At 39.7% G+C, this 24891-nt stretch overlaps 1 protein-coding gene across 1 annotated transcript in view; it reads left to right on the forward strand.

Annotated features, from left to right (window-relative positions):
• The window catches only part of SRBD1 (S1 RNA binding domain 1), a 223944-nt gene that overhangs the window by 171656 nt on the left and 27397 nt on the right, over positions 1-24891 (forward strand). The window contains exons 18-20 of the mRNA XM_056116224.1: positions 15239-15345; positions 16877-17053; positions 20558-20722. Of these exons, the coding sequence (XP_055972199.1) occupies positions 15239-15345; positions 16877-17053; positions 20558-20722 (449 nt within the window). The remainder of the gene's footprint in view (positions 1-15238; positions 15346-16876; positions 17054-20557; positions 20723-24891) is intronic.

Consider the following 24891-nt stretch of genomic DNA (forward strand, 5'->3'; position numbering starts at 1 on the left):
ATGGCATATTCGATATGCCAAAAATAGTAACAACAAGTCTCACAATGGAGACGTTACTGGTGCCTGCTCGAGCAAATCGATGAACAACAGGAGGACAGTGCTGTGTGTTTCCAATATCCCATTAATTAATTCATGCTTCCTGATATGAATGAGACACTCAGCAAATATTGATAGCATTTATTAAGTGATCCCACCCTTAAAACATTGAACATTTATTTTTTATTGGCTTGCCTTTGAGTCTTCTTGAAGGCACTTCCAAGTTTTACTTCCCAGCTCCTTCAGCATTTTGGCAGAATTCATTTTCTTGTGGCTTCATGACTGGGGGCCTTGCATTTTTTTGTTGGATGCCGTCAAGAGGCTACTCCGGGTCTCAGATATCATCCACAGTTCCTTGTCATGTGGATGGCTTTATAACCTTTGTAAAGGTTATAAACTTATAACCTTTATTATAAGTAATAAAGGTTGCTTATACCTACTACCCTTTCCCCTCTAGCATAACTTACTCACACAAGACAACCTGTCACCTTGACTGTATTTGAATCTCAGAAGCAAATCACAGATATTGATGGAAATATTCATGGGGTAAGTAAACTCTGGAAGGTGACTATCACGGAGATCCCGTGACGTCTCTCTGTTATGGTATCGAGTGAAGAAGTATTGGTTTCCGTCAGAGTGGTCTGGATCAGGGACTTTCAAAGAGAATGAAGTTTACTCTTTCCCATTGGAATGAGGGACTTTGAGTACCTCTAAAGTTTTCTTTTCAAAATAGCTGTTACTTACTGCAAGCTTATTCTTGCAGTAAGACACTCTTACCTCAGAGAGAATGAACAAATCAAAGAAACTCTTACCTCAGAGAGAATGAACAAATCAAAGAAACTCTTACCTCAGAGAGAATGAACATTTTGTTAAGATGTGATAGAACAGAGCCACAAAAAGCAGGCTTAGATTGCTTTTTCTCGCCATTTCTTCTCAGGGTCAGAAAAAAGACTTTTGATGTAAAATAGAAATAAATTGCTGTCTCACTTAAAACCAAGATTCGTTTATAAGAAACAAACAGTTCTGAGCTGAGATTTACTTCAACAGCATTTTTCTCCTTGGAAATTTAAGGAATTAATAAGATAAACAGTTATTTGTTCGCTGTTCTCTTGCAGCTGATACTGTAATGACCAGTATCAATTAGCCCTAGCGTTCTTTCCTTGGTGTTTTTTATGGACTGAAAGTCTCTTCATCTTTGGCCGCACACATGACCTTCCCTCCCCAAAATACATCACACTGTAGTTCTTGCTCTTGATGATGACCTGCAATAAAAAGTTGTTTCTAAAAAATGAATTTATATTATCTGATTGTAACACTCTCAAACAATTTTTATTTTAGGATGACTTTTTCTTAAGTCAAATTTCCAGTTTTTCTATGTCTGACTGCACTCATTTGTGGAATATAAAATAACATAATATGAGATTAACACCTAAGGACAGGATTAACACCAGGGCTGGGAAGATTGCTCCATGGTTGGAAGCCTGCCCCATTTTCTGGGAGAGAAGGCAGTTGGAATAGAGAAGGGACCATTAAGTCAATGATGGTTGGACGGATGGCTGAGGATGGGAGCTGTATGCTGAAAGTAGACAAAGGACCAAACATGGTGGCCTCTCAGTATCTGTATTGCAAACCATAATGCCCGAAGTACAGAGAGTAAGAAGGAAAGTGCCTGCCATAGAGGCAGGGGGTAGGCGAGGTGGGGGTGATGGGGGGGATACTGGTGACATTGGTGGTGGAGAATGTGCTCTGGTGGAGAGATGGGTGTTCGATCATTGGGTGACTGAAACTCAATCGTGAAAGCTTTGTAACTGTATCTCACAGTGATTTAATAATTTAAAAAATAATTCCAGTTTTAACAAGAATCCCAAAGCAAAACTGCTAGAATCCTTTTATCCACTTGTTATAATTTATAGAATAAATAGCACATGCTAGGAAGTAGGTATACAGAGAAAAATCGAAATGGACAGAAAATGTGGGGATCCTCCACCAAACCTGTACACTTAGAAAAGTGAACTAAAAGTTTAGTTTGATTGAACGTCCACCATGCATGGCAGATGATAAGTACCATGGATTAAAAAAAAAACAGAAAATGATAATACTAAGAGTTGCCGATGGGGAACAGGAATTTGGAGCTGAGAGTCTTCTCTCCCACCTGCATGGAAACCAGCTGTGGACTGATTTCAGATCTCATGGAGCACCTGGACCCTCCATTGGTACATTCAAGTGGCAATGGGGATATGAAGTCAGAGGGAAACTTGCTTTTCTGCATTAATGCTCCAACTCATGGAAATGCATTAATGTGGTACCTGTATCGGAGTGTGGGTCTCAGATCCAGTAGTGAAGAAACGGATTGCACATAATATTCGTGGACTGAAAATTTCTTCATATTTGGCCACATGTGTGGCCATATATGATTGTGTGTGTGTATAAATATACACATGCAGATATGTGTGTTTGTATATTTAGGTAGAGAAATTGTACCTTTAGGACTTATAGTTTCTATTGTTTGGAGAGGAAACTAGCTTTAAAAAAAATTTCTTTGCATTAATAATTCCATTTATCCCTAATCCCTTATCCGCACAATCAACTTAAACTATAGACTCAAACTTTGTTTGAACAAATATCTCTCTTACACACACACACACACACACACACACACACACACACACAATAGTTTCAGATCAGATTTTCTACACATTACAAACTTATTTTTGGTGGGAGTGGGGATGGTGGGGATGCGTGGACCATACAGATGGTGCTCAGGGCTTACTCCTGACTCACGGATCACTTTCTGGGGGTAATCAGGATAGAACAGGAATTGGCCTTGAGCAAGGAAATTCCCTTCCTTAACCTCAATCCTAGTGCTGTCTCTCCAACAGGCTACCGAATGTAACCTGCCCACATGGCAGAGTCTGGCAAACTCCCCGTGGCGTACCCAATATGCCAAATACCAGTAACAATGATTGGTCTCATTCTCCTAACCCTGAAAGAGCCTTGAATATGGCACTTTTTAAAATCTCAGGGCTAGGACGAAGGAGACGTTACTGGGGCCTGCTCGAGGCAATCGATGAATAACAGGATGATCGTGATCGTGATCACAAGGGAAGATTCTCTTTTAGGGCTAAATCTTTGTTCCCACATTTTTAAAGGCCAATTCTTATAAGTAGGCTATAAATCTCTAGTAAGTATATTTATGGTGGGAATGTCAGAAAATTTTGTAATGTCAGGCAAAAGTGTTCAGCTGATTTGGCATTTGTTTGTACATATATCATAAGTCAGGTTTGTATTTTAGTCCTGGCCTTATATGCACATGACATACCTGGCACAGATAGGTGTCGACCAGTTCAGTGTGTCAGTGTTTTTCTTTACAGTAAACTAGGTAGCATAAGGTATCAGTCTAGAAAAGTACGTGGGCACAGCATGCATTTAGGATTTATGAATCTTTACTCAGCCCAGATCGTTCCTTCATCATATCAACCTGTATCCACTAGGGGACATAAGAGCACCTACTAGAAGACAGATTGAAAAATTGACAAGATTAAAATCCAAGCACTAGATTATTATGACAGCATGGTAAAAGACTTAAATTTTTATCTTCTTTAGCTATTCACAAAGAAGTTGTAACTAACAAACTTGTGCCATCCATTTGCATGCTCTTTTTTCCATTAACTTTCCATGTGGTCTGTGAAACCGACTGAAAATGTTCTGGCTCTGAACATCACTATATATCGGAAAAAAATTAACTTTAAGAGGCAGAAGGAAAGACATCTGGGAAGAACATATACTATCAAGACACAAAAGTTTAAAAACCAGGAGCAAATTTGTACACTAGCCTTCTGCCCAGGAACTGTGAATCTGAGAGAAATTTGTTGCAAAAGGTATCACTGAGCCTTCCTCAAATGATGATCTGGTCTACTAGTTTAGAAACCTACATTAGAACTTTGTTAGTTACATCTCCCTTCCCTTCCCCTTCCCCTTCTCCCCCTTCCTCTCTTAGGTATAAGGTGCATGCAGAGACAAAGTGACTTAGTTTTAATGAGTATATATATATATATGTATATATATATATATTTTTAAACTCCTATCTGTTCAGGTGGGCTGGAGCGATAGCACAGCAGGTAGGGCTTTTGCCTTTCATGCAGCCAACATGGCCAACACGAGTTTGATTCCTCTGCCCCTCTCAGAAAGCCTGGCAAGCTACTGAGAGTGTCTCGCCCAGACAGCAAAGCCTGGCAAGCTCCCGGTGACGTATTTGATATGCCAAACACAGTAACAAGTCTCACAATGTTACTGGGCCCACTTGAGCAAATCAGTGAACAAGGGAGGACAGTGACAGTGACAGTGATCTGTCCAGGTAGAACATTTCTATAATCCCAAGAAGCTCTCCTTTGCCCTTTCTTACACATCACGTGTTAGTTTAGTCCATTCAAGACTTTTATCTGAATGAAACTGTACAATGAGTATTCAACTGTGCCCGGGTTCATTCAGTCAGCCTGTTATCTGTGAGATTCATTCATAAATTGACATATCATCCATCACTTCTTATTTTTTGGTGAGGCGTGGTGTTCCATTAATGAGCATTCCTCATTGTAAAATCCTTTTCTCTATTAATGGATTTGGGGGAGGCTCCTACGTTATGACTGGTAATAATTAAAACCACTCTAAACATTGTTCTGTTGTACAAGGTAGGCTATGCACATTATAGTAATTTCCCTTAGGAAAGCAAATCGTCTTTGTATTGCTGCAAGTGTCTTTGAAGCCCAGCAATTAGGTAAGAAACATTTTCTCTGGTAACATTCCTTATATCTGAGTCATTGGGTGGGGGCAGGGGGTGTCTGCTATTGACTTGACCATTCTAGTGAATCTTTTCCCATCTTTCATCCTTCCTGTTTCTTTCTATTTGATGATCTCTCCTAGGTAGCATATAGTTTAATCTTTTTTGTTTAATTTGGGGAGGGACTCCTGAGTGGTGGTCTGGAGTCCCCGGAGCCACTCCTGGTCATTTTGGGCCAGCTGGGCTCAGTGCAAGGGCTCGATGATGCTGTGCTGGTCAGGCTCTGCTGTGCAGAGTATTGTCCAGGCCACTTGGTGGGACCTGGGGTCCTCCAGGGCTGCACATGTGATGCTGGACACCAAACAGGTCCAGTCACATGCAAAGTGAAAGCAAGGCACTATGTGTCCTGTAAGAGCTTGATTGACAATCTGTGCCTTCTAAGGGAAGCATTTGCTTCTTTGACATTTAGTATATTTTTATATGGTTAAATTTTAAAAGTTTACAATTTATATTTTTTTTAATTCTTATACTGACTGTACCTATCCTGAGTTTTTTGTTTTAGTGATTGCTGCTATAGGAATCATAATGTATAGTTAAATCTCCTAGTAGTTTACTTAATATTAATATACCACTTCACCACCCTTAATTCTAATTCTTTGAGTAATTATTCTCTCTCTCTCTATCTACCTATCTCTCTCTCTCTCTCTCTCTCTCTCACACACACACACACAGACACCCCAAAATATGGGACTATAGTTATTTGCTTCAAATGGTCATATGTCCTTTAAGTAAAATTTGAATAAACACACACACAATTGTGTACCTACCATCTGGTATCCATTTTCTTTTGCCTGAAGAATTTTCTTTAACATATTTTGTATTGCAGGTCTACTAGCTGTGAGTTCTCATTTAAATGAAAATGCCTTTATTTTTTCTTCATCTTTGAAAGATTAGAATATTGGGTTGATGGGATTTTTTTATTTGATTTTATTTTTTAACGTAGTACTTTATAGGGAAGTCATGCCATTGCCTTCTGGCCTCTATAAATTCTTTCTAATAAATTAGCCACTTCTCATAATGTTATTCCTTCACATGTAGTGTGTTCTTTCCCCCCATTCTGTTTTCACAGCTTCTGTTTATCATTTTCCATAAATTGGACTATAATATTTTTAGGTCTGTTTTTCTTAATTTTATTTTTCAATGAGCTTTTTTAGATCAATAAAGGTAAAGGTAAAGGCCCTCCCGTTGATCATCGATTTGCTCGAGCGGGCCCAGTAACATCTCCATTGGAGACTTTGTTGTTACTGTGTCTGGCATATCGAGTACATCACGGGGAGCTTGCCAGGCTCTGCATATTTTTCAAAAATAATTGTCAAACTTGAGTCATTAGTTCTTTGGATATTTACCCAATTCTCTCTACTGATCATACATGTTTTGACATTTCGATACTGTCTCACAGCCATCATGCTCTTGTTTGTTCCTTCACATTATCCTGTTTTCACATAAGATGATTTCTGGTTTTCACACTCAACGGGCCTGTGTCCAATTGACTATTAACCCTACCTGATATAGTTTATTTTGGATACTATATCCTTGGGTCTAGAATTTCCATTTAGTTATTTATTACAGTTTTAATTTTCTGCTGTTCCCCACTTACTCTTTTAAATCATATTCTCCTGGAAATCTTGGAGCTGCTAAAATTCCTATCTGCGGCCTTCACAGCCTGGGTTATCTGGGCCTGGATCGCTATTGCCTGAGTGTCACTCACTCCCTCTCTGATATGGGCCACCCTCGCTTGCTCCTGTGTCCTTCTAGTTACATCCTCATGTGGTGAACATTATGGATGTCACTTGTTTGTAGTACAAATTTTGTCATCATTTAAGGAGTATTGGATTTTGTTCTAGAGTTCAGTTCATTTGTTGTCAAATTAGACTGCCCCTTGAAAGATTATTGTCTATTTTTTCATTATAAACTTAAAAATTTTTTAGAAGAGCTTTTAGGTTCATAACAAAATTGAGTGAAAGAGTGACCTTCTACATACCTCTTGCCTCTATGTTTGTATTTTTATTGTTTGTATCATTTTGCTAGCCCCCCCCCACCCCCGCCCCAGAACATAAGAATTTGAATCAGAGATATCCAGCCTTTTGACATGGGTCCTTTTCCGTGGCAGTGCACTCTTAAGGTTCCTTGGTATCTTTTTATAGTTTGATAATGCATTTCTTTTTATTCCTGAATATTTGATTGCCTGGATGTACCACTATTAGTTTATTTATTTATCTACACATCTCTGAAGAACATGTTGGTTACTTCTCAAAGGTTCAACAAATTTGAACTATGACAGTTTTATTTTCTGGAAGAGATTAATAGGGAACTGACGAAGTATATTGAAGTGTTTGATAGACTACATTGGTGAACCCCTGTGGACCAGCATCATTTTATAAACTCCTTGAGAGTGGGCATACCCTAGCTCATACTCTTCAGACTTAGCTATGCTTCTGAGTCCTGGCCTTGCTAGTGTTTCAAGGGAGTATCCGGGTGATCGGTGATAGACCGAGCTATGTAGCCTGATGGACCTCCGGTGTCTCTGAGCTTTGCGCAGTGTCAGGAAAGTCTGTATGACCCCCACCCTCCAGCCAGTTGGATTTTTTCCCTTCAAGAAGGGACTTGTCCTGTTATCCTAAATAAGGGCAGCTTAGTAATATCTTGCTAAACACTTGAGCCTCATAGGAATTTCTGGGGTTCTTCTCTGGAGCCCTAATCTTTTTAAAATTTTATTTATTTTTTATTTTTTTATTACAGAACTGTGAGTTACAAAGTTATTGAGAGTTGAGTTTTAGGCATATAGTATTTCAACACCAGTCCCTCCACCAGTGTCAACCTCCCTTCCCCAGTCTTCCCATCCCGAGCCCCACTCCAGCCCTGCCTTTCGACTTGACAGGCACATTGCAGAGTTCCAGTGGTTGCAGCTTAGATCTCTTGTTTTCAGTGTTGTTGAATCTGTGTTTTAGATGTGTGTCTCTGCCACTCTTTCATATCATCCAGTGTCCTATTCCTGAAAATTCCTGGCACTTTAGGGCCTAGGTGTAACTCAGTCATAGAGCACTTGCTTGACATGTGAGACTGATGGACCTCCTGTGTCTCTGGGTTTTGTGCAGTGTCAGGGAAGTTTTGATTCCCCAGCACTGCAAAAAGAAAAAGAAAGAAACTGAAATTCCTGTCAATTCAGTGGTATGGGACACCAAACTCTGCTTCCCCAGCTCAGAGAGATTGCTGTTCTCAGCCTGTGCCCTGCTCTGTCCACAGTCTGTGGTGTGCCCTCAGACAGAGAGTGCCAACAATCTATTGACTCTCTTTGATGCCAAGTTCTGCACTGCCTTTGGTCTGACATCAGAGATTAGCTCCCAACTCTATTTTTCCCCGTTCAGAATTGTTTTCAGTAAGAGAGGTTCTTGGGCACTAGTTACCCACAAGAGCTGAAAGTCAAGATCCAGTTTGTGTACTTAATTCCTGTGAGCGGATATTAAAATGTGTCTGTTGTGACCCCAAATTTTTATGGAAAGTAAGACTCTGGAAGCATGGGAGTCTGATTGACCATAGCAGAGAACCAAATGGAACAACCGTGATTCCCTTTGGACGCCCCAGAAAACCCTTGCCTGGAGTGGGGCCGCTCGGGCCCTGAATTGGAAGGTGGATTTAAAAATTAGTTCCACTTGCCTCTTGCAGAACAAAGAAGACCTTCGGTGTCCTAGGGATCTTCCTGTCAAGTTGGCTTGAACAAACTGATTTATATTCAATAGTCTAAGTTAATGCAAACTGAGTGCATAAATTCAAAGTCAACAATAAAAAGTCTGTGGCCTACCTTCCATATGTTTGATCAGAGCAGGATTTACCAAGAGGATTGCTTCCTCTGTTTTGTTTTGTTTTGTTTTGGTTTCACCATTATGACCAGTGGCCATATGTTAATTTGTTTTCATATCTGGAAAAAATCTTTCCAATACTGAGAGTAATACCCTTTGCCATCTTAAACCCAGTGCCCCAAAGGACAATGACTTGTTCATGTACGGTTTATTCACTCTAAAATAAAAATGTTCTACTTGTGTGAAAAGTATTCACTTTTTTAAGAGCAGACTTGGGAAGAAACATTTCTCCAGTCTCTCTTTTTGCGGGGGATTATTTGTCCTATTACAAATAATGGTCCAATAGAACTAGAACATGAGCTTTTAAAAGGTTAAAAACAGTTTATCTATAGTATTGACTATTTTCTTCAAGGAAGAGAATGTATAAAGATCCCTTGTATACTGGGTTTGACAAATTAAAGGAGCAACTGGCCAAAAGCCACCACGTTCTGTTTTCTCAAATGTTTCCCATTCTTCTGTCAGTTCTGTCTTTCATGGGTCATTCCACAGCATGCTCCTGGTCTACTCTTTCAAACTGTCACATGCCAATCAAAGAAAAGTAAATGCCAGGTGAGGAAATAAACCTCCTTTATTTGGGATTGGCTAGACTTTCTGTAAAGCCTTTTTTGCAACTTCGTTTCTAACTGCATTTTCTATTTTGGCAATAGCAAGAGACAGGAAAGGACATGAGTGAGTGATAATTGTTAAAGAAAATATCAAGACCGTTGCATCAGAAAGTCACTTAGGAATACAAGTTTATACAGAATATGCAAAGTGAAATTTTGTTGTTGTAGAAAGCTCTGGTGTGCAGACGATGTTTCATCTGGAAGAACTTTATAAAAACAATTGTGAGATAATTTTAGTGCTTCAGGATAGGAGGAAAAATCAGTTTGGATCAGCAATTCTTCAGAAGTTTGTGGTAGAGTCATAATAAAAGTGGATTCTGGCCTAAAAAAAATGAAGCTGGCTGTAGTATCAATGATTGCATATACTTCTTTTTAAGGATCTCAGACATTTTAGGTTAAAAAATATGTAAAGCCAAAACAATACCTCCCTGAATTAAAAATGGGCTGATTATGTAATCCAAATAATTTGTCCTAAAATTCGGTGTTAGGTGTCCCTTAAAAAGAACCAATTCGTTTTTCATTCCATCAAAACCTTGGCAATTAACAATCTGTTCTGGATGCTCTGCCTGTTAAGACCACCAGCAGGGTGATACTCCGTATCTCCGCTTTTAGCAAATGTAAACTTAGCTTTGTGAAGACATGAGGTCCATGTGCCTCTTCCTGCACTTTCAACACCTAGCTCAACTAGCACAGTGTCTGGTACATAATAGTTGCTTAGAAAATATTTTCCAGAATGACAGAAACAGTGCCTCTACTTTAATGGCAAAGACATTATTAAGGGGACAATAAGAACTTTGTTCCGTGTTTCCTCTCCCAAAACATACATGATTTTTTGCTCTTAGAAAATAGTGTTAACTCTTCAGTAACTAATTTTCTAAGTAGGAACTTGAAGAGCGATGTAGGTCTACTCCAGGACTAACTCTGACAGTAGCACTTGCAGAAATTTTTCTAGTATGATTCTGATGCATAAGTTTAAAAATATTTTAAATCGGTGTATTTTTAGGTATGGCAACTGTTCTTTTAGACTTTTTTTAAAATATAGGAGTACTGCTATTTATTCAGCCATTGATTAAACTGATTGAATTGGACATGAACGCCACATTACTTTAAAAAAAAGTTTTTTAATTTAATATCCATGAGATAGACCATGGGCTGGAGCGATAGCACAGCAGGTAGGGCGTTTGCCTTGCACGCAGCCAACATGGCCGACCCGAGTTCGATTCCTCCACCCCTCTCGGAGAGCCCGGCAAGCTACCAAGAGTATCTCACCTGCACGGCAAAGCCTGGCAGGCTCCCCGTGACGTATTCAATATGCCAAAAACAGTAATAACAAGCCTCACAATTTGCTATGAGATGTTACTGGTGCCCGCTCAGGCCAATTGATGAACCATGGGAGGACAGTGCTACAGAGATAGACCATTACAAAGCTGTTCATAATTAGGATTCAGTCACACAATGATCCAGCACCCATCCTTCCACCAGTGTACATTTCCCACCACCAATGCCCATTGTTTCCCTCTCACCATCCCCCAACCTTCCCACCCCCCACCCCAAGCCTCCCTCTCTGGGAGCACTTTCCTTCTTGCTCTCTCTCTTTTTTTCCTTTTGTGCATTATGGTTTGCAATACAGGTGCTAAGCAGTCATGGTGTTTGTTCAGGGCATTCGGTATTTTTATCAGGACGGAGTAGCTTGTCAACTGGGTGGCAGCGTTGGGGTGCGGATGTGACTGCTAAGGTTTCTGGAAGTACAGAGAGGTGGGGGGAGGTAGCCCATCCCAACCCTGAGAAAGCGTGGAGATTTCACTCACAAAACCCACGTACCCAGTTTCTCAGCAGATTTTATCTTGGAGATGTCTATCCTACGATGGTGGAATCAGGCCGAGGGTATGGAGGTGATTTTGGATTGTGGAAGCAAGTGGCTGCCAAGGGCTCTGCTTGAACGGGCGCCAGACTAACCTGTCCCTCTCTGGTTTACCCCATCTGTTCAACCATGCACAGGCCTGAGATTAACTGCAGCTTTTAATCTCTTTTGAGATTTATGTATTGGGTCTCTGAAATAAGGCCAATAAATGAGCTTGTACTGCTAAGCTGGAGGTGGTTTGTGTGTGTGGCTCCCACATACCTAACTTCTGGCCATTTCAGTTTCTTGGTAAACTTGGTCCCAAGTTGTTGGGGTTTGGCCAAAGGCACCGTGGAAATTTTGTGGTATCAGGAAGCCTGAAGGCACCATCAAGCTGCTGATGCACTCGCCCAGCAGGTACAGGTTGTTCTGTACCACACCCCCCCTTACACTTTTAAATGAACTTGTAACAGTTCACTTTGTGCCTGCTCAGTAACTTACTTGTATCAATCAAGTCACTTTCCATTAATTTTAGATTCAACTAATCTTTCCATTAATTTTTCTATGGAGAATGTATGCACTCACACACACACACATGCACTTTTATGTGTCTTGCAAGCTCCTCAGAATACATTCTTCTATATGAATACTGTAGCACTGTAGTACTGTCCTCCTGTTGATCATCGATTTTCTCAAGCGGGTACCAGTAACATCTCCGTTGTGAGACTTGTTGTTCCTGTTTTGGGCATATCTAATACGTCACGGGGAGCTTGCCAGGCTTTGCCATGCGGGCGGAATACTCTCGGTTGCTTGCCGGGCTCTCCGAAAGGGGTGGAGGAATCGAACCCGGGTCAGCCGCCTGCAAGGCAAATGCCCTACCCACTTTGCTATCGCTCCAGCCCCTGTATGAATACACTGCATGAAATGTTATATGAATTTTCTATAATTGTTAGAAGATTGAATGAGATAACATTACAAAGTCTGACAGTTAAAAATCCCCAAGATGCTGGTGTAGTTATTTTCAGTTGCTTTCTGCTGTCTTCCTCTTCCCTAAATGGCGCCTGCAGTAGAAAAACACCAGCTATCCCAAGCTCCCACTGACTTGGATAAAAAGACATTTATTCTTTCTTTATTAAGCAGTAAAGGCCTTATTAAGCAGTATATTAATTTTGTTACAAGAAGGTCAGCAGAAGTGGGTAATACGCGGCCTCAGGTCCTTTCCTTGCATGCCACCTTGTGTCCTCAGGGACTCAGCTTTGTCCTCATGCTGTTTTGTTTGCCTTTAATGTAAAATTTGACTCAAATCAAGCCAGAACTGGTGATTGACATCAGCATTTTCTGTCAGTTGCATCAGTAACTCCAGATTTGACCATTGAGCTGCTTCTCTAGTTTTATATCATTATCTTTTTTTTTCTAGGCATAAGAATTCATCTTAAGGAAAATTTCTATTTATTCCATTAAAATATCATAATTGTTGATAATTTGCAAAATGTTATACTAATTAATATCCTTTCTGAAAAATACATTGAAAACTTGTAACTAAACTGGTCGAAAGAATCAGCACTCTGCTTTCATTTTTTTTTTTTTTTTGCATCACACCCAGCAATGCACAGGGGTTACTCCTGGCTCTGCACTCAGGAATTTCTCCGGGTGGTGCTCAGGGGACCATATGGGATTCTGGGAATTGAACCGGCTTGGCTGCATGCAAGGCAAACGCCCTACCCGCACTCTACTTTCTAACCCAGTAAAGTTACTTTTTCACTTTGCACTAGTCAGTAGTCAGTTATCATTTACACAATGGTATCTGTGAGCAAAACATGATCCTATGTACCCACTATACTATCACTTGGGCCCATGTCCAGTATTTCTTTGCTGATATTTTGGTACTAGTGACAGCATAGGTTATTTCAATTTTTGTTTATTGGCTTCTTTTCCACAAACCAGGATTGGTTTAGCCTAGACCCTCTTACTTGACCACACATGGGGCAGAAATCGGTGTGGTCCAGTGGAATGTGTTATGTTTTTCCTTTTTTATGGTAAATTAGATGGTTCAAGGCATTGGTCTTGAAAATTCTGTGGGCAAGGCACACATATTACTATCCAGATCTATAAACGAAGTAAATTAACTTTATGGCCCTCTAATTGGTCATACCCTCAGATTGAAAACCACTGATGTTTAACCACTCATTATCATTTGCTGAGATATAGCCTGCCTCCCCCAGAGAATATGGCCTGTCAGAGGTAGGATTGATGCTTAAAAGCTTCTGTTTGGAAGAGAAAAAAAAGGGATGGAAGCTGGAGCTGGGACAGTCTATCTGATTGGCTGCCCCAAGAATGACTAGGCTTTTGGATGTCCCAAAAGCGGTATGCTTGGGAAATAAGAGCATTTGTTGCCTTTATTCCAGTAGCTTCCAAGTATTGATCTTAGCTTTTCCCATTTCTTTATACTTTAGTCTTTCTTCAGATTTTTTCCATCTTCTTGTCATTGGACTTATTTTTACATTGTTATCTCTCAATCATATCCTCTTGATTTTTTTAAGTCCCTTTTCATTTTGTTGCTTCTCCTCCACTAAGACAAAATAAAATAAAGCTGTGGTTCAAGCACAATCTAATTTTCAACACAGCACTTTGTGTTCTTTTCTTTGGGGGGGGGGGAGTGCTTTTTGGGTCATACTCGGTGATGCTCAGGGGTTACTCCTGGCTCTGCATTCAGGAATTATTCTTGGCGGTTCTCTGGGGACCACATGGGATGCTGGGGATTGAACCCCTGTCAGGCATATGCCCTCTCTGCCTTAGTTCTGCTCTGGCTCCAGCCCCTTTTTTTTTCTTTATGATTTTTATTTTATTATGTTTTAGGTTTTTTAAATTACATCTGTACTGGGAAGTGGGGAGGATGTTTGGACCATACCTGGCAGGCCTCAGTAAGCACTCTTGCTTAAGAACTCCTTACTTAAGGAACCAAATGTGGTTCTAGGGATCAAACTAGAGTTGGCCACATTCATGGCAAGTGCCTAAGCCTCTGTACTATCTCTCTGGTCCCTGCATCTGTATTTTGTTCAGCTGTGATCCAACGATTACGTACTCGGTTATCTGAAATAAAAGGACTTCTATACCCTTTGGCCTTCCAGAATAAAAACTTCTATTATCAAGGGATGATAATCAAATCATATTATAGGACTCAATATTTATTATATTGTATTCCTAAGAGTTTACAGTTATCAAACCTATCCTTATTTTCTTGAGCCATGTAAAGAAGAATGCTGATTCACAATTTTGTATCTTGGAACAACTGGAGAACCTTAACTTTTAGAATTATAATAATATATGTATATTATGAGCTACTATAGTAAGCAGGCTTCAGTTAGCTAACAAATACTGCATTTTATGAATTTCAAAATACATGCATTTTCACATTTAATGTATCTAAAATCAGGCATAAAATTCTTCTTACAATTAGTGGTATCCCACATTGCTGCTATTTCTATGATAAGTCATGGTGTAGTTTTTACTTATTAACCCTGGAAACTTGAGTGAACTGAAAACCCTTAATGTTTTAGTTGGTAAACCACTGGCCAGTCAAACATTTGAGAATTTTAAAGGACAGAAAATCTTTTTGGTTGTTTCTTCTTTTTATAGGACTATCATCAAAGTTAACAGAATAAGCACCAGAAACTTGAAACTAGAAAGGAAATCTCAGAAACAATGGAGAATTTGCTCTTTTCAGAACCGCTAATTACTAAGACTTATGATAGTATAAAAGACAGGACTCTATGGGAAAACTTGAGTATTGACTAAGTGAAAAAATTCAGAAGATTTGAATACTAAAAAAAAAAAATAAGGAATACTACAGCCAGTGTAGATTGCTTATATTTAATAATTTAGAGATCAAGGAGATACAGATGATTAGAGTTTAACATGATTATGTCTACCAATGAGTACTTAAGGAAAAAGAATAATTTTGTTGTTTTATCTCAGCCAGCTACCAGTAACGTAGGCAAAATGATGGGATAATCCCAGAACTCAATGCCCTTCACTTCTAATTGGTACTTGATCTTTGTCTTTTCAGCATGATGTGTCCCAGACTTTACTAAAAGCAACGCTGGACAGTGTTGTAGAAGAATGTGTCAGTTTTGTTGGAGTGGATATTAACATCTGCTCAGAAGTTTTGTTGAGGTGAGACAAGAGTCTGTGGGCTGAAGATCACAGACACTTGAATTTAACCGTCAGTCCACTTCAGACACAGCTCGAACAAGCAGACACATGTGTAAAGTTTTCAAGTATAGAGAATCTCGGCATTCATACAGGGCTTTAAATAACCAGTCAGAAGGGAAGACATCATTTAAGGAAAGAATTGTTACAATTCACATTATCATTTTTAATACCGCAAATCTAAAGTGAAGAGCATATGGTAACCATTGAGTACATTAGTGTCGCTAATAGAATTTAAATAAGGTTAACATGGAAAAGAGCTGTTTCCCACCACACAAGAGTAGCTATTTTCACTGGTTCAGTCTCATACAGACAGCTGTCAAAGCTGGCAGTAACCAAAAGGTAAATTCTGACGGTTCAAGGTATGGTGATCATACCTTTACCTTGATTCCACAAGTCCCACATCCAAATCTCCATCATGCTATAATCTCATCTTATGCACTGTCTTCCCCCAACCACCTCCCCCCCCGTGTCTAGTGAAGCACTCCCCCGCCCTTTTTTTATTATTGTTCATGGTTTTCCATTTATTATAGAGTCTGCTGATGCAGCATGAAATTCTGAACCTCTGGAAAGATCTATACCTTTTTGCTTTAAAACTGTAGAAAATACCCTTTGAAATTGCAGAAAATATCCCTTAGAATGGTTAAGGCTTTGTTTTGCTACCATACCCACATTCTGCTATTCCATATATGGAATTCGCTAATGGAATCGAGTTTCTTTGAAATAGTGATCTTTTTATTAACACCAAGAAAACTACCTAATGATATAGTTTTTCATATTTTTATACTAACCATAGCATTCAGGGATAAATGCCTTTCTATCGTGGAACTCTTGACGCTAATGAGAACAGGCTGACCAAAAAAATTGGTTAGAACAACATAACTGTAGCTATAACTTCTGCTCACTTTGTAAGCTAAACAGGAACAGGCAGAATTATTATTGATTCAGAAATACCGGAATGTGAGTAGCTTGGAAATACTGTGGGACTGGGGCAATGGCTCAAAGGGCTGACATGTAGTTTTTGTGTGCGGAGGCCCCTGGGTTTTGATTCCTGTCACTTCATGGCCATTTCCCAGCATCGCCAGGAGTAATTCTGAGCATTATTCTGGGAGTACTCTCTGAGCACTGCCAGATGAGCCCCCAAAACTGTGAAAGAGAGAGAGGGTGGAAAAGGGAGGGAAGGAGGAAGGAAGGGGGTAGGAGAGGAGAGAGGGATTGGTCTTTTCTTCTGGTGTTACACAATTTTTCAGGATCTTTAGGACAACTCATGATTTTGTCTTTTTTTTCCCATTCTTTGTCCTTCTCGCCTTTGAAATAACTCCTTTCCATTTCTCTTTTATTTCATTTCTCTTTGAGCAACTGATAGTGGCACAGGGTAATATGTGAGTGCAAGTGTGTTCCCAATGCACATGTTTTTATATCGTTATCACTCCAGATGATTTCTTTTAGACCTGCTATGCCGGCCACAGTAATCATTTTATTTAAAATTTTTTAGGCATATTGCAGGACTCAATGCCAACCGCGCCAAGAACATTATTGAGTGGCGGGAGAAAAATGGACCCTTCATCAACCGAGAACTCCTGAAGAAAGTGAAAGGCCTGGGTCCAAAGTCTTTCCAGCAGTGTGCTGGCTTCATCAGAGTCAACCAGGATTATATTCGGACATTTTGCAGGTAGTTGTTAAAGTGAGCGCTTCTGTCCGCTTCTGACTGTCTATCTTACCTTCTCTCTTAGTGTTCCCCATCTTCCTCATAGGCGGAAGTCGTAGGTGTCTGTATACCCTCCTTCGCTCATTAGGGACGGTGGGGCTCACACTCGTTCCCACTGCTGTTGGGAGTGTCCAGCTGCGCATTTCCCGAGGGCCTGATCTCATGGAGTTACAGGCACACCAGTTTTAGGCACACCAGTTTTGGTGTATTCAAGAGATGAAAGTGAGCCTGTGTGACTGGGACAATGTTCGTGGAAAGGACTTTTACCAGAATTGATGACAAAGAGGATTTCACCTTGACACCTTTCTTCTAAGCGGTGACCTTCTCCACTCCACCCTCCCGTGTTTCTATTAGGGATAGTTAAATTCTGACTTTCTAATTCTGTTCTCTCTCTCTCTCTCTCTCTCTCTCTCTCTCTCCCTCTCTCTCTCTCTCTCTCTCACACACACACACACACACACACACACACACACACACAGAGCAAAGAAATTATATATATACTTTTTCTTTCTCTGGAATTATAATAAACATTTTATGGAAAGATAACTTTTATCCTGGAACAGATTAATTAAGGGAAAACAAACACTACTGGATAACCAAATGCATTATAAGTCAGAAATAATTAGACACAGACTATGTTATAGATATTGTAGCATTGAGTGTGAAATCCACCAAGACACAGAATTTAACTGATGATAAAGAGGTTGTTTCAAGTAGTGGGGAAGGCTGGGGAGATGACTCCAGGGACAAAGTGGGCCACCTGGGGTTGGATTTCTTCTACCACTCCCCTCTCCCCTCCCCCACACTGCCAGCAAGGGCCTAGTACCACTGGATATGGCCCCTATTATTTTCTTAAATGGAGAAAATTAGATTAATTATTCAATAAATGGAATTATGACAACTGGCAGGAATATGGTATGTGTGTGGGAAACTATAGTTCTACTTCAGACTTTATGTCCAAATAAATTCCAGATGGGTCATAGACTTAAATAGCAGAAAGTGAAACTGAAAGTACCAGAAGAAAACATGGGGAAATTGTGCAGAACATTGAAGTGCTAGAACTTCTTTTTAGCTGGACCATAAAACCCAGACATGGAAAAAATATTATTTTGGATACTGAAATAATCCTGTTTCTTTGTTTTATTTATTTATTTATTTTGGTGAGCATTTGGTTAAAAAATTCAAGTATAATTCTGTAGCAGTGTAGCACTATCCTCCCATTATTCATCGATTTGCTTGAGTGAGCACCAGTAACGTCTCCATTGTGAGACTTATTGTTACTGTTTTTGACATATCGAATACGCCACAAAGAACTTGCCAGGCTCTGCTGTGTGGGCGGGATACTTCCGTAGCTTGCCGGGCTCTCTGAGAGAGATAGAGGAATCGAACCTGGGTCGGCTGCGTGCAAGGCAAATGCCCTACCCACTGTGCTATTGCTCCAGCCCAAGCATAACTCTAAAAAGGAATAAAATTTAAAATAAGGGGCTTTATATAGTAAATTTCTTACCTTAAATTAGTTCGTTAAATATTACTTCCTAAAAATAAATTTATACTAATGCCCACATATATATGTTTATGGTTTTTAATACATACAGAAGGAATTTTTTTAAAATATTTAAAACTGGCTTTGTTTCAGTTATTCTGTATTCAGTTATTCTGTCATTGTAGTCAGTTAACATTCTGTTTCAAATATAGAGAACTAAATATATAAGTAAACCATAATTTAACCAGTGCCTATAATAAATAAATGGTTGGGCTGTATTAACTGTTTGGTTTTTTTTTTCAACTAATGAGGTCCTTTAAGATTTCTGATAAATCATGCCTTCATTCAGAATGGGCCCTGGCTATCCTATTTAGATGTTTTGCTTTGAAATCTATTTTATTTTTTAACATGTTACTCTATTTGCCTTTTGAATACGCTTAATTTGTTTATTTTCAAACTTACATCATAGGCAAATTTTAATATAACTCTTAGGAGCATAGCTGAATTTCATGTTTCAGTTGTAGTATATTCACGTTTTCTTTATTGATCTCTTCAGACTTAATTTCCATCTTATTCTTAGTTTTTGTCATCATGCTTTCTGATTTTTTTCCATTCCATGCTATTTGTTTGTTTTTTCATTTAAAACATTTTCTTTTTGTTTTTCTCTTTCTCTTCCTTAGTGTTTTCAAAGTTGTTCTCTTCAATTATTCTGCTGACTACTCTTAGATTTGATTTGTGCTAAGTTCTGGAGCTAATAGTTGTTTCTTTCATAATAGGAGAGGCTTAAACCTTAGAACTTTCCCAAAACTTCTTCCCTTCATCTCTATATTAGATAATAATATAGCTGGGATTATAGTTTCAGGATGCACATACATGTATAGGTAGATTATTTAATAATTTTATGTGTTCTCTACTTATTACTGTTTCTTATAACCCAAATTATTTTGTTTCTTAAATTTATTGTTGATTATATATATTTTTTTTTTTAAAAAAGAAATTTTTTTTAGGAGAGCTAGTACAGTAGGTAACGCCCTGCATTGCACCCTGAAAACTCCAAAACCCAAAAACAAAGACAAATTATTTTCAGAGATAATATCTTATATAGGTTGTACTTAAGTTTTTGTCTAAAAATGATTTTAAATCTGACACATGATTAATAAAATGATACTTAGATTAATTAGACACATGATTCTTGATCCAAAATTGGTTTTTTTTCTCCTTGCCCCCCTCCAAATTATTTTTCTCTCAAAAATTTTTAAGGTATTTTCACTATATTCTGGCATCTGATGTTTGCCAATCTGAAATATGATACCAGTCTGATTCTAGTCCCTTTCAAAATAATGGGTTTTTTCCTTGTTTTTTAAGAATCTAGTCTAGGGCCGGATCTATAACACAGTGGGTAGGGCATTTGCCTTGCACATGGCCGACCCGGGTTCGATCCCTAGCATCCCATATGGTCCCCTGAGCACTGCCAGGAGTAATTCCTGAGTGCAAAGCCAGGAGTAACCCCTGAGCATTGCTGGGTGTGACCCAAAAAGGAAAAAAAAAGAAATCTAGTCTAAAGTTACCCATATGTTCTTTCAAATATGCATTCAATCCTTTCATCCAGTTCTACGTGCTGTAGCTTTTTTTTGTTGTTGTTCCATTTGAAGCCTTGTGTTTTTCTTCAGCGTAGGGAAATCATCTTTACTTCATTTCCTCATTCTCCTCATTGAATTTGTTGCCCCTCATTCTTGTCTGTTCTTTCCTCGAATGCCCATTTTCAGACTAAATTACTTGTGTTTTTTGGCTCTAAGTAACAGAAACCCATATTTACAGTGTTTAACCCCATCAGTGTTCGTTCCTTTGCTGGAAGGGATGAGAATGTGGTCGCTGTGTGTGCGTGTCTGTGGGGCAGGGGAGGAAGGACGCGTCCCCTTAACTGTTCTTTCCTTTTCTGCTCAACTTTCACTCCCTGTGCCCCAACTTTTACATGGTGATGGTAGTCAACAACCTGAACCTGCGCACCAAGCTCTGGGAGAGGGTCCGGCCCCCTTTGCTGGTGGTGAGCCAGGCAAGAAGAAGACCAAAACTCCAGCAGCTTCTGTAATGAAACCGAATCCCTTGGACCAAACTTGTATTCACCCGGAATCGTACGGCATAGCAATGAGGTAAGTCTGCGGCCCTCAGGAGAATTCTCCATGTCCAGGCTCGAGTTATCTACAGCAAATGACCTTCGTTTTGGCATATTGGAGCCTTGAAAAATAGGGCTGTGTTCAATACAACATTTTTTGAGAAGTTCCACATTGCTGAGTTTTGTGGCACGTTATTCACCCCTCCTCCCCACCCCTGCCAGTGAGGAATGAGTTTGTTATTCCTGGAGCACTGTCAAGCTAGGAAGCCCTGGTACTAATATGTGAAGGAAAATGGTCAACTCTCTCTCCACTGTCCATTTTGAAAATTAAGGGGACACAGTTGAGACACAGTTGATTAGCACCTGGCATAAAGCATGTGCTTATCCTAAGTGCCCCCTCTCAGATTTCTCTCCCTCCCCCTCCCCCCCAAATATGTATTACCTCAGTTGATTATTAGAGTTTAAGAAATTGTGTAATTTTTGTGTGTATATGTGGCGCTAGGGAGGAACCCAGTGCCTCTCATACGCAAGGTCTGTGTTCTACCACAGAGCACACCCCTGACTGAGAAAGGAGAAGAAAAAAAAAATGATATTGACTTCCTATATGTCTACACTTACATTTTATCTTTAACCTTTTACTCCCTTTTTCCATGTATCTAGCCTGTGTGTATTCATCTATAGTCATATCATTTTTAATGTATTTCAAAGAAAATTCCAGATATCCTTGCACTTTTAAACTAATTAATTGTCGGTCTCTCTAGGGTACATAATTCTTTTGTTTTGTTTTGTGTTTGGGCCGGAGCGATAGCACAGCGGGTAGGGCGTTCGCCTTACAAGCGGCCAACATGGCCGACCCGAGTTCGATTCCTCCGCCCCTCTCGGAGAGCCCGGCAAGCTACCGAGAGTATTCGATATGCCAGACACAGTAACAACAAAGTCTCCAATGGAGACGTTACTGGGCCCGCTCGAGCAAATCGACGATCAATGGGAGGGCCTTTACCTTTACCTTGTGTTTAGTTTCTGTGGGGGGTCGGGCATTTGCTCGGGCGTTCGGCCTGGCTCTGTGCTTGGGGTAGCTTCTGACACGGTGCTTGAGGATCAAACATGGGCTTCCTGCCTACCACTGAGCCCTTTGAGCTATGCAGTGTGTTTCTGTCTCTTTTTGTGGAAGGTACAGTTTATAAACAGCTTACATTTTCAGCATGCATTAGCTGACTTTGGGCAAATAAATATTACATCTGTGTAGCTGAAATTCCTAACAAGATCTTTTTTTTTCTTAATGTTATCATCCTAATACTTTACCATTATACTCCATCCCAGTCAATCCTTACCTCTGCCTTCAAAGTTCCTCACTCATTCTGACATCTTTCCTCCGAAGATTAGTCTCTTCTACGACTTCATATCAAGGATACCATATAGTTCCACCCTTTTGTGAAAGGCTTTCTTTCAGCATAATGGTTAGTGATGTATTTTTATTTATATGGTTATTTGCTTATTTGGGGTCAGGACTTACTTCAGGCTCTGGACTCAGGGATCACTCCTGGCAGGATTTAGGGAACCATATGTGGAGGCAAAGATAGAACCTGGGTTGGCCTCATACAAGGCAAATGCCCTACTCATTGTACAGTCACTCCCACCCCTGTTGAGAAATTCTTTGTTTAATCTGTGTTTAAACAAGTACATAGTGTGTTCCTTTTCATTGCTGAGTACTATTCTGTTGTATGACTGTATCATTGTTCATTTTCCCTTATTAAAAGAATTTTGAGTATTTCCAGTTTTAGCTGCCAGTAAAGCTGCTGTAAACATTCTACAATTTGTTGTTGATAATTTGCTTGCATTTTCCTTTGAAAAATACTTAGGAGAGGGGCTGGAGCAATAGCACAGCAGGTAGGGCCTTGCATGAGGCTGACACGGGTTTGATTCCCAGCATCCCATATGGTCCCCTGAGCACCGCCAGAAGTGGCAGAGCCAGGAGTAAACCCTGTGCATCACCGGTGTGACCCAAAAAAAAAGAAAAAAAAATACTTAGGAGAATGTCTAGATCATAAAATAATGAATTTTTTTTTCAAAAATTTCTAGGCTTTCTTCACATGTGATTGCCATGTTGCACTTCCTCTCACAGTGCTTAAGAGTTCTATTATTTCACATCTTTTCCATCTTTTAATGGTAGTTCTTTAGTTATATGTATAAGAGTAGGAAATCTGTGGTTTTAATTTGTGTTGGCCAGATGGTAGTGCCCTTTCTCATGTGCTTACCAGCAATTTTTACATCTTCTGTGAATTTTCTATTCATATCATTAAGCTATTTTTTTTTTTTGCTTTTTTGGGTCATACCCATCGATGCACAGGAGTTACTCCTGGTTCATGCACTCAGAAATCTCTCCTGGCAGTGCTCGGGGGACCATATGGGATGCTGGGAATCGAACCTGGGTCTGCCGCGTGCAAGGCAAACACCCTACCTGCTGTGCTATTGCTCCAGCCCCATTAAGCTATTTTCTAACTGAGTTATTTGCTATTCATTGAGTTTTATTTATTTTTACTATGTTCTCAATACTATACATTGTGAAGTAACCATGTTTCTCAAGTATTCTGTGGCTTGCTCTTTATATTCTTAGTACTATCAACTTGGAGGAGGCTCACTGACAGTACTCAGGAGCTCTGTGTGGTACTGGGGAAGGTACCTGGGGGTAGCCAGGCCAACTGCATGCACACAAGCACCTTAGCCCCTCTATGTCAAGACCCTGGTTGCTCTTTCAATGAGCTGAAATTTTTGTTTTGGCGCTTGTTTGTTTGTTTCTCTTTTACAGTATGTCTTATCTGAGAAAAATCTCCTTACTGTGAATCATGAGTATGTATTCTTCTAAACACTTGGAGATCTCAACTGTGGTGTCTGTGATTTCTCTGAATTTACCTTTTGTGTGTGGTTTGAAATAGGGTTTCTGGCTCATCTTTCTCCATTATGAACTGAATAGCACCTTGTTTTAGAGAAACAACACCACAACTTTTCCTTTACCCGTTATTGTGTTGTTTCTGTTTAAATTAAATTCTTAAATGTGGGTCTATTTATGGCTCTCTATTCTGTCATTGATCTATTTATAATAGCCCAGTTTTAATAACAGTTTTTTTTTCAAGTGAGATATATTAAGACCTCCAACTCTGTTCTTTAAAATTTGCCTGAGTGGACAGTTTATTGTTGGATAACACTGGGTTGTCTTTGCTGCTCTGGCAGGGAGCTTAAGGTCTAATGAGCCACTCCTACAGCAGTGCAACTGAGGCACAACCAACAATCCTATATTGCTTTTTTCTTTCCTTTATGTCATTTGTATGGATTATTTAGCACTGTACTTTTTTTTATAGATACAGGAAGACAATTGATGCTATGCTATGTAACAAGGGAGTTAATTGACTCCAGAATAATATTTACTCCTGGGCATCCGTATTTACTTACTTAAGCCTCAGTTGTCCTTAATTCCTAGCACTCCAAGAGCTGGGTCCCGATGAGGGACTGATGGACCCAGAGCAAGCTGTGAGCTACCCTGGCATCGAAATGGACCAAGCCAAGCGCCATAATACTTAACTATAAGTTAAGAGCACGGTCATGGGCAATCTATATCATGACCCAAAAGAGGTAACTGAATAAGGACCCTGCTGGGGTTCGGAAGTCTAATCTGGCCTGAGGACTATGGTCTGGAATATATAGTGAGATATCCTCAGGAAGAACCAAACTTTAAGCTTGATGTATCTTTTACTGTGCTTGTACAAAATGACATTGCTAGAAATATTATAAGAAGTAAATTTACTAAACTATTTAAGTGAATTACTAGCTGAGGAAAGAAGAAAGCAACACACCCTGAATGGAATCCCACCCTTGAGTGGATCTCCTAGTAATCTGGAGTAATCTCTTTAGATAAGATTCTGTCCTAGAGTTAATCTCCTGGAGGAGTGGCCTTACCTCTCTTTGTTGATTTGTTAATGTTCACCCCCATAATACAAAGGTATTCCCATCCTACCCCATAATACAAAGGTATTCCCATCCTACATGATTTCTATGTAAACTATGCTGTAAGGGGCTGGGCAGGTCAGGTCAGAGAGGTCAGGTCAGATGGCTAGAAAGGTCAGGTCACCATGATTAGAAGATTGGGAGAAATCAGAAGATTATAAGGTTACCAAGGTCAACAGGGTTAGAAGAGGTCAGAAGAAGAAGAGA

This window comes from Sorex fumeus, unplaced genomic scaffold (assembly GCF_029834395.1).
Source record: "Sorex fumeus unplaced genomic scaffold, SorFum_2.1 ptg000003l, whole genome shotgun sequence".
Lineage (NCBI taxonomy): Eukaryota > Metazoa > Chordata > Mammalia > Eulipotyphla > Soricidae > Sorex > Sorex fumeus.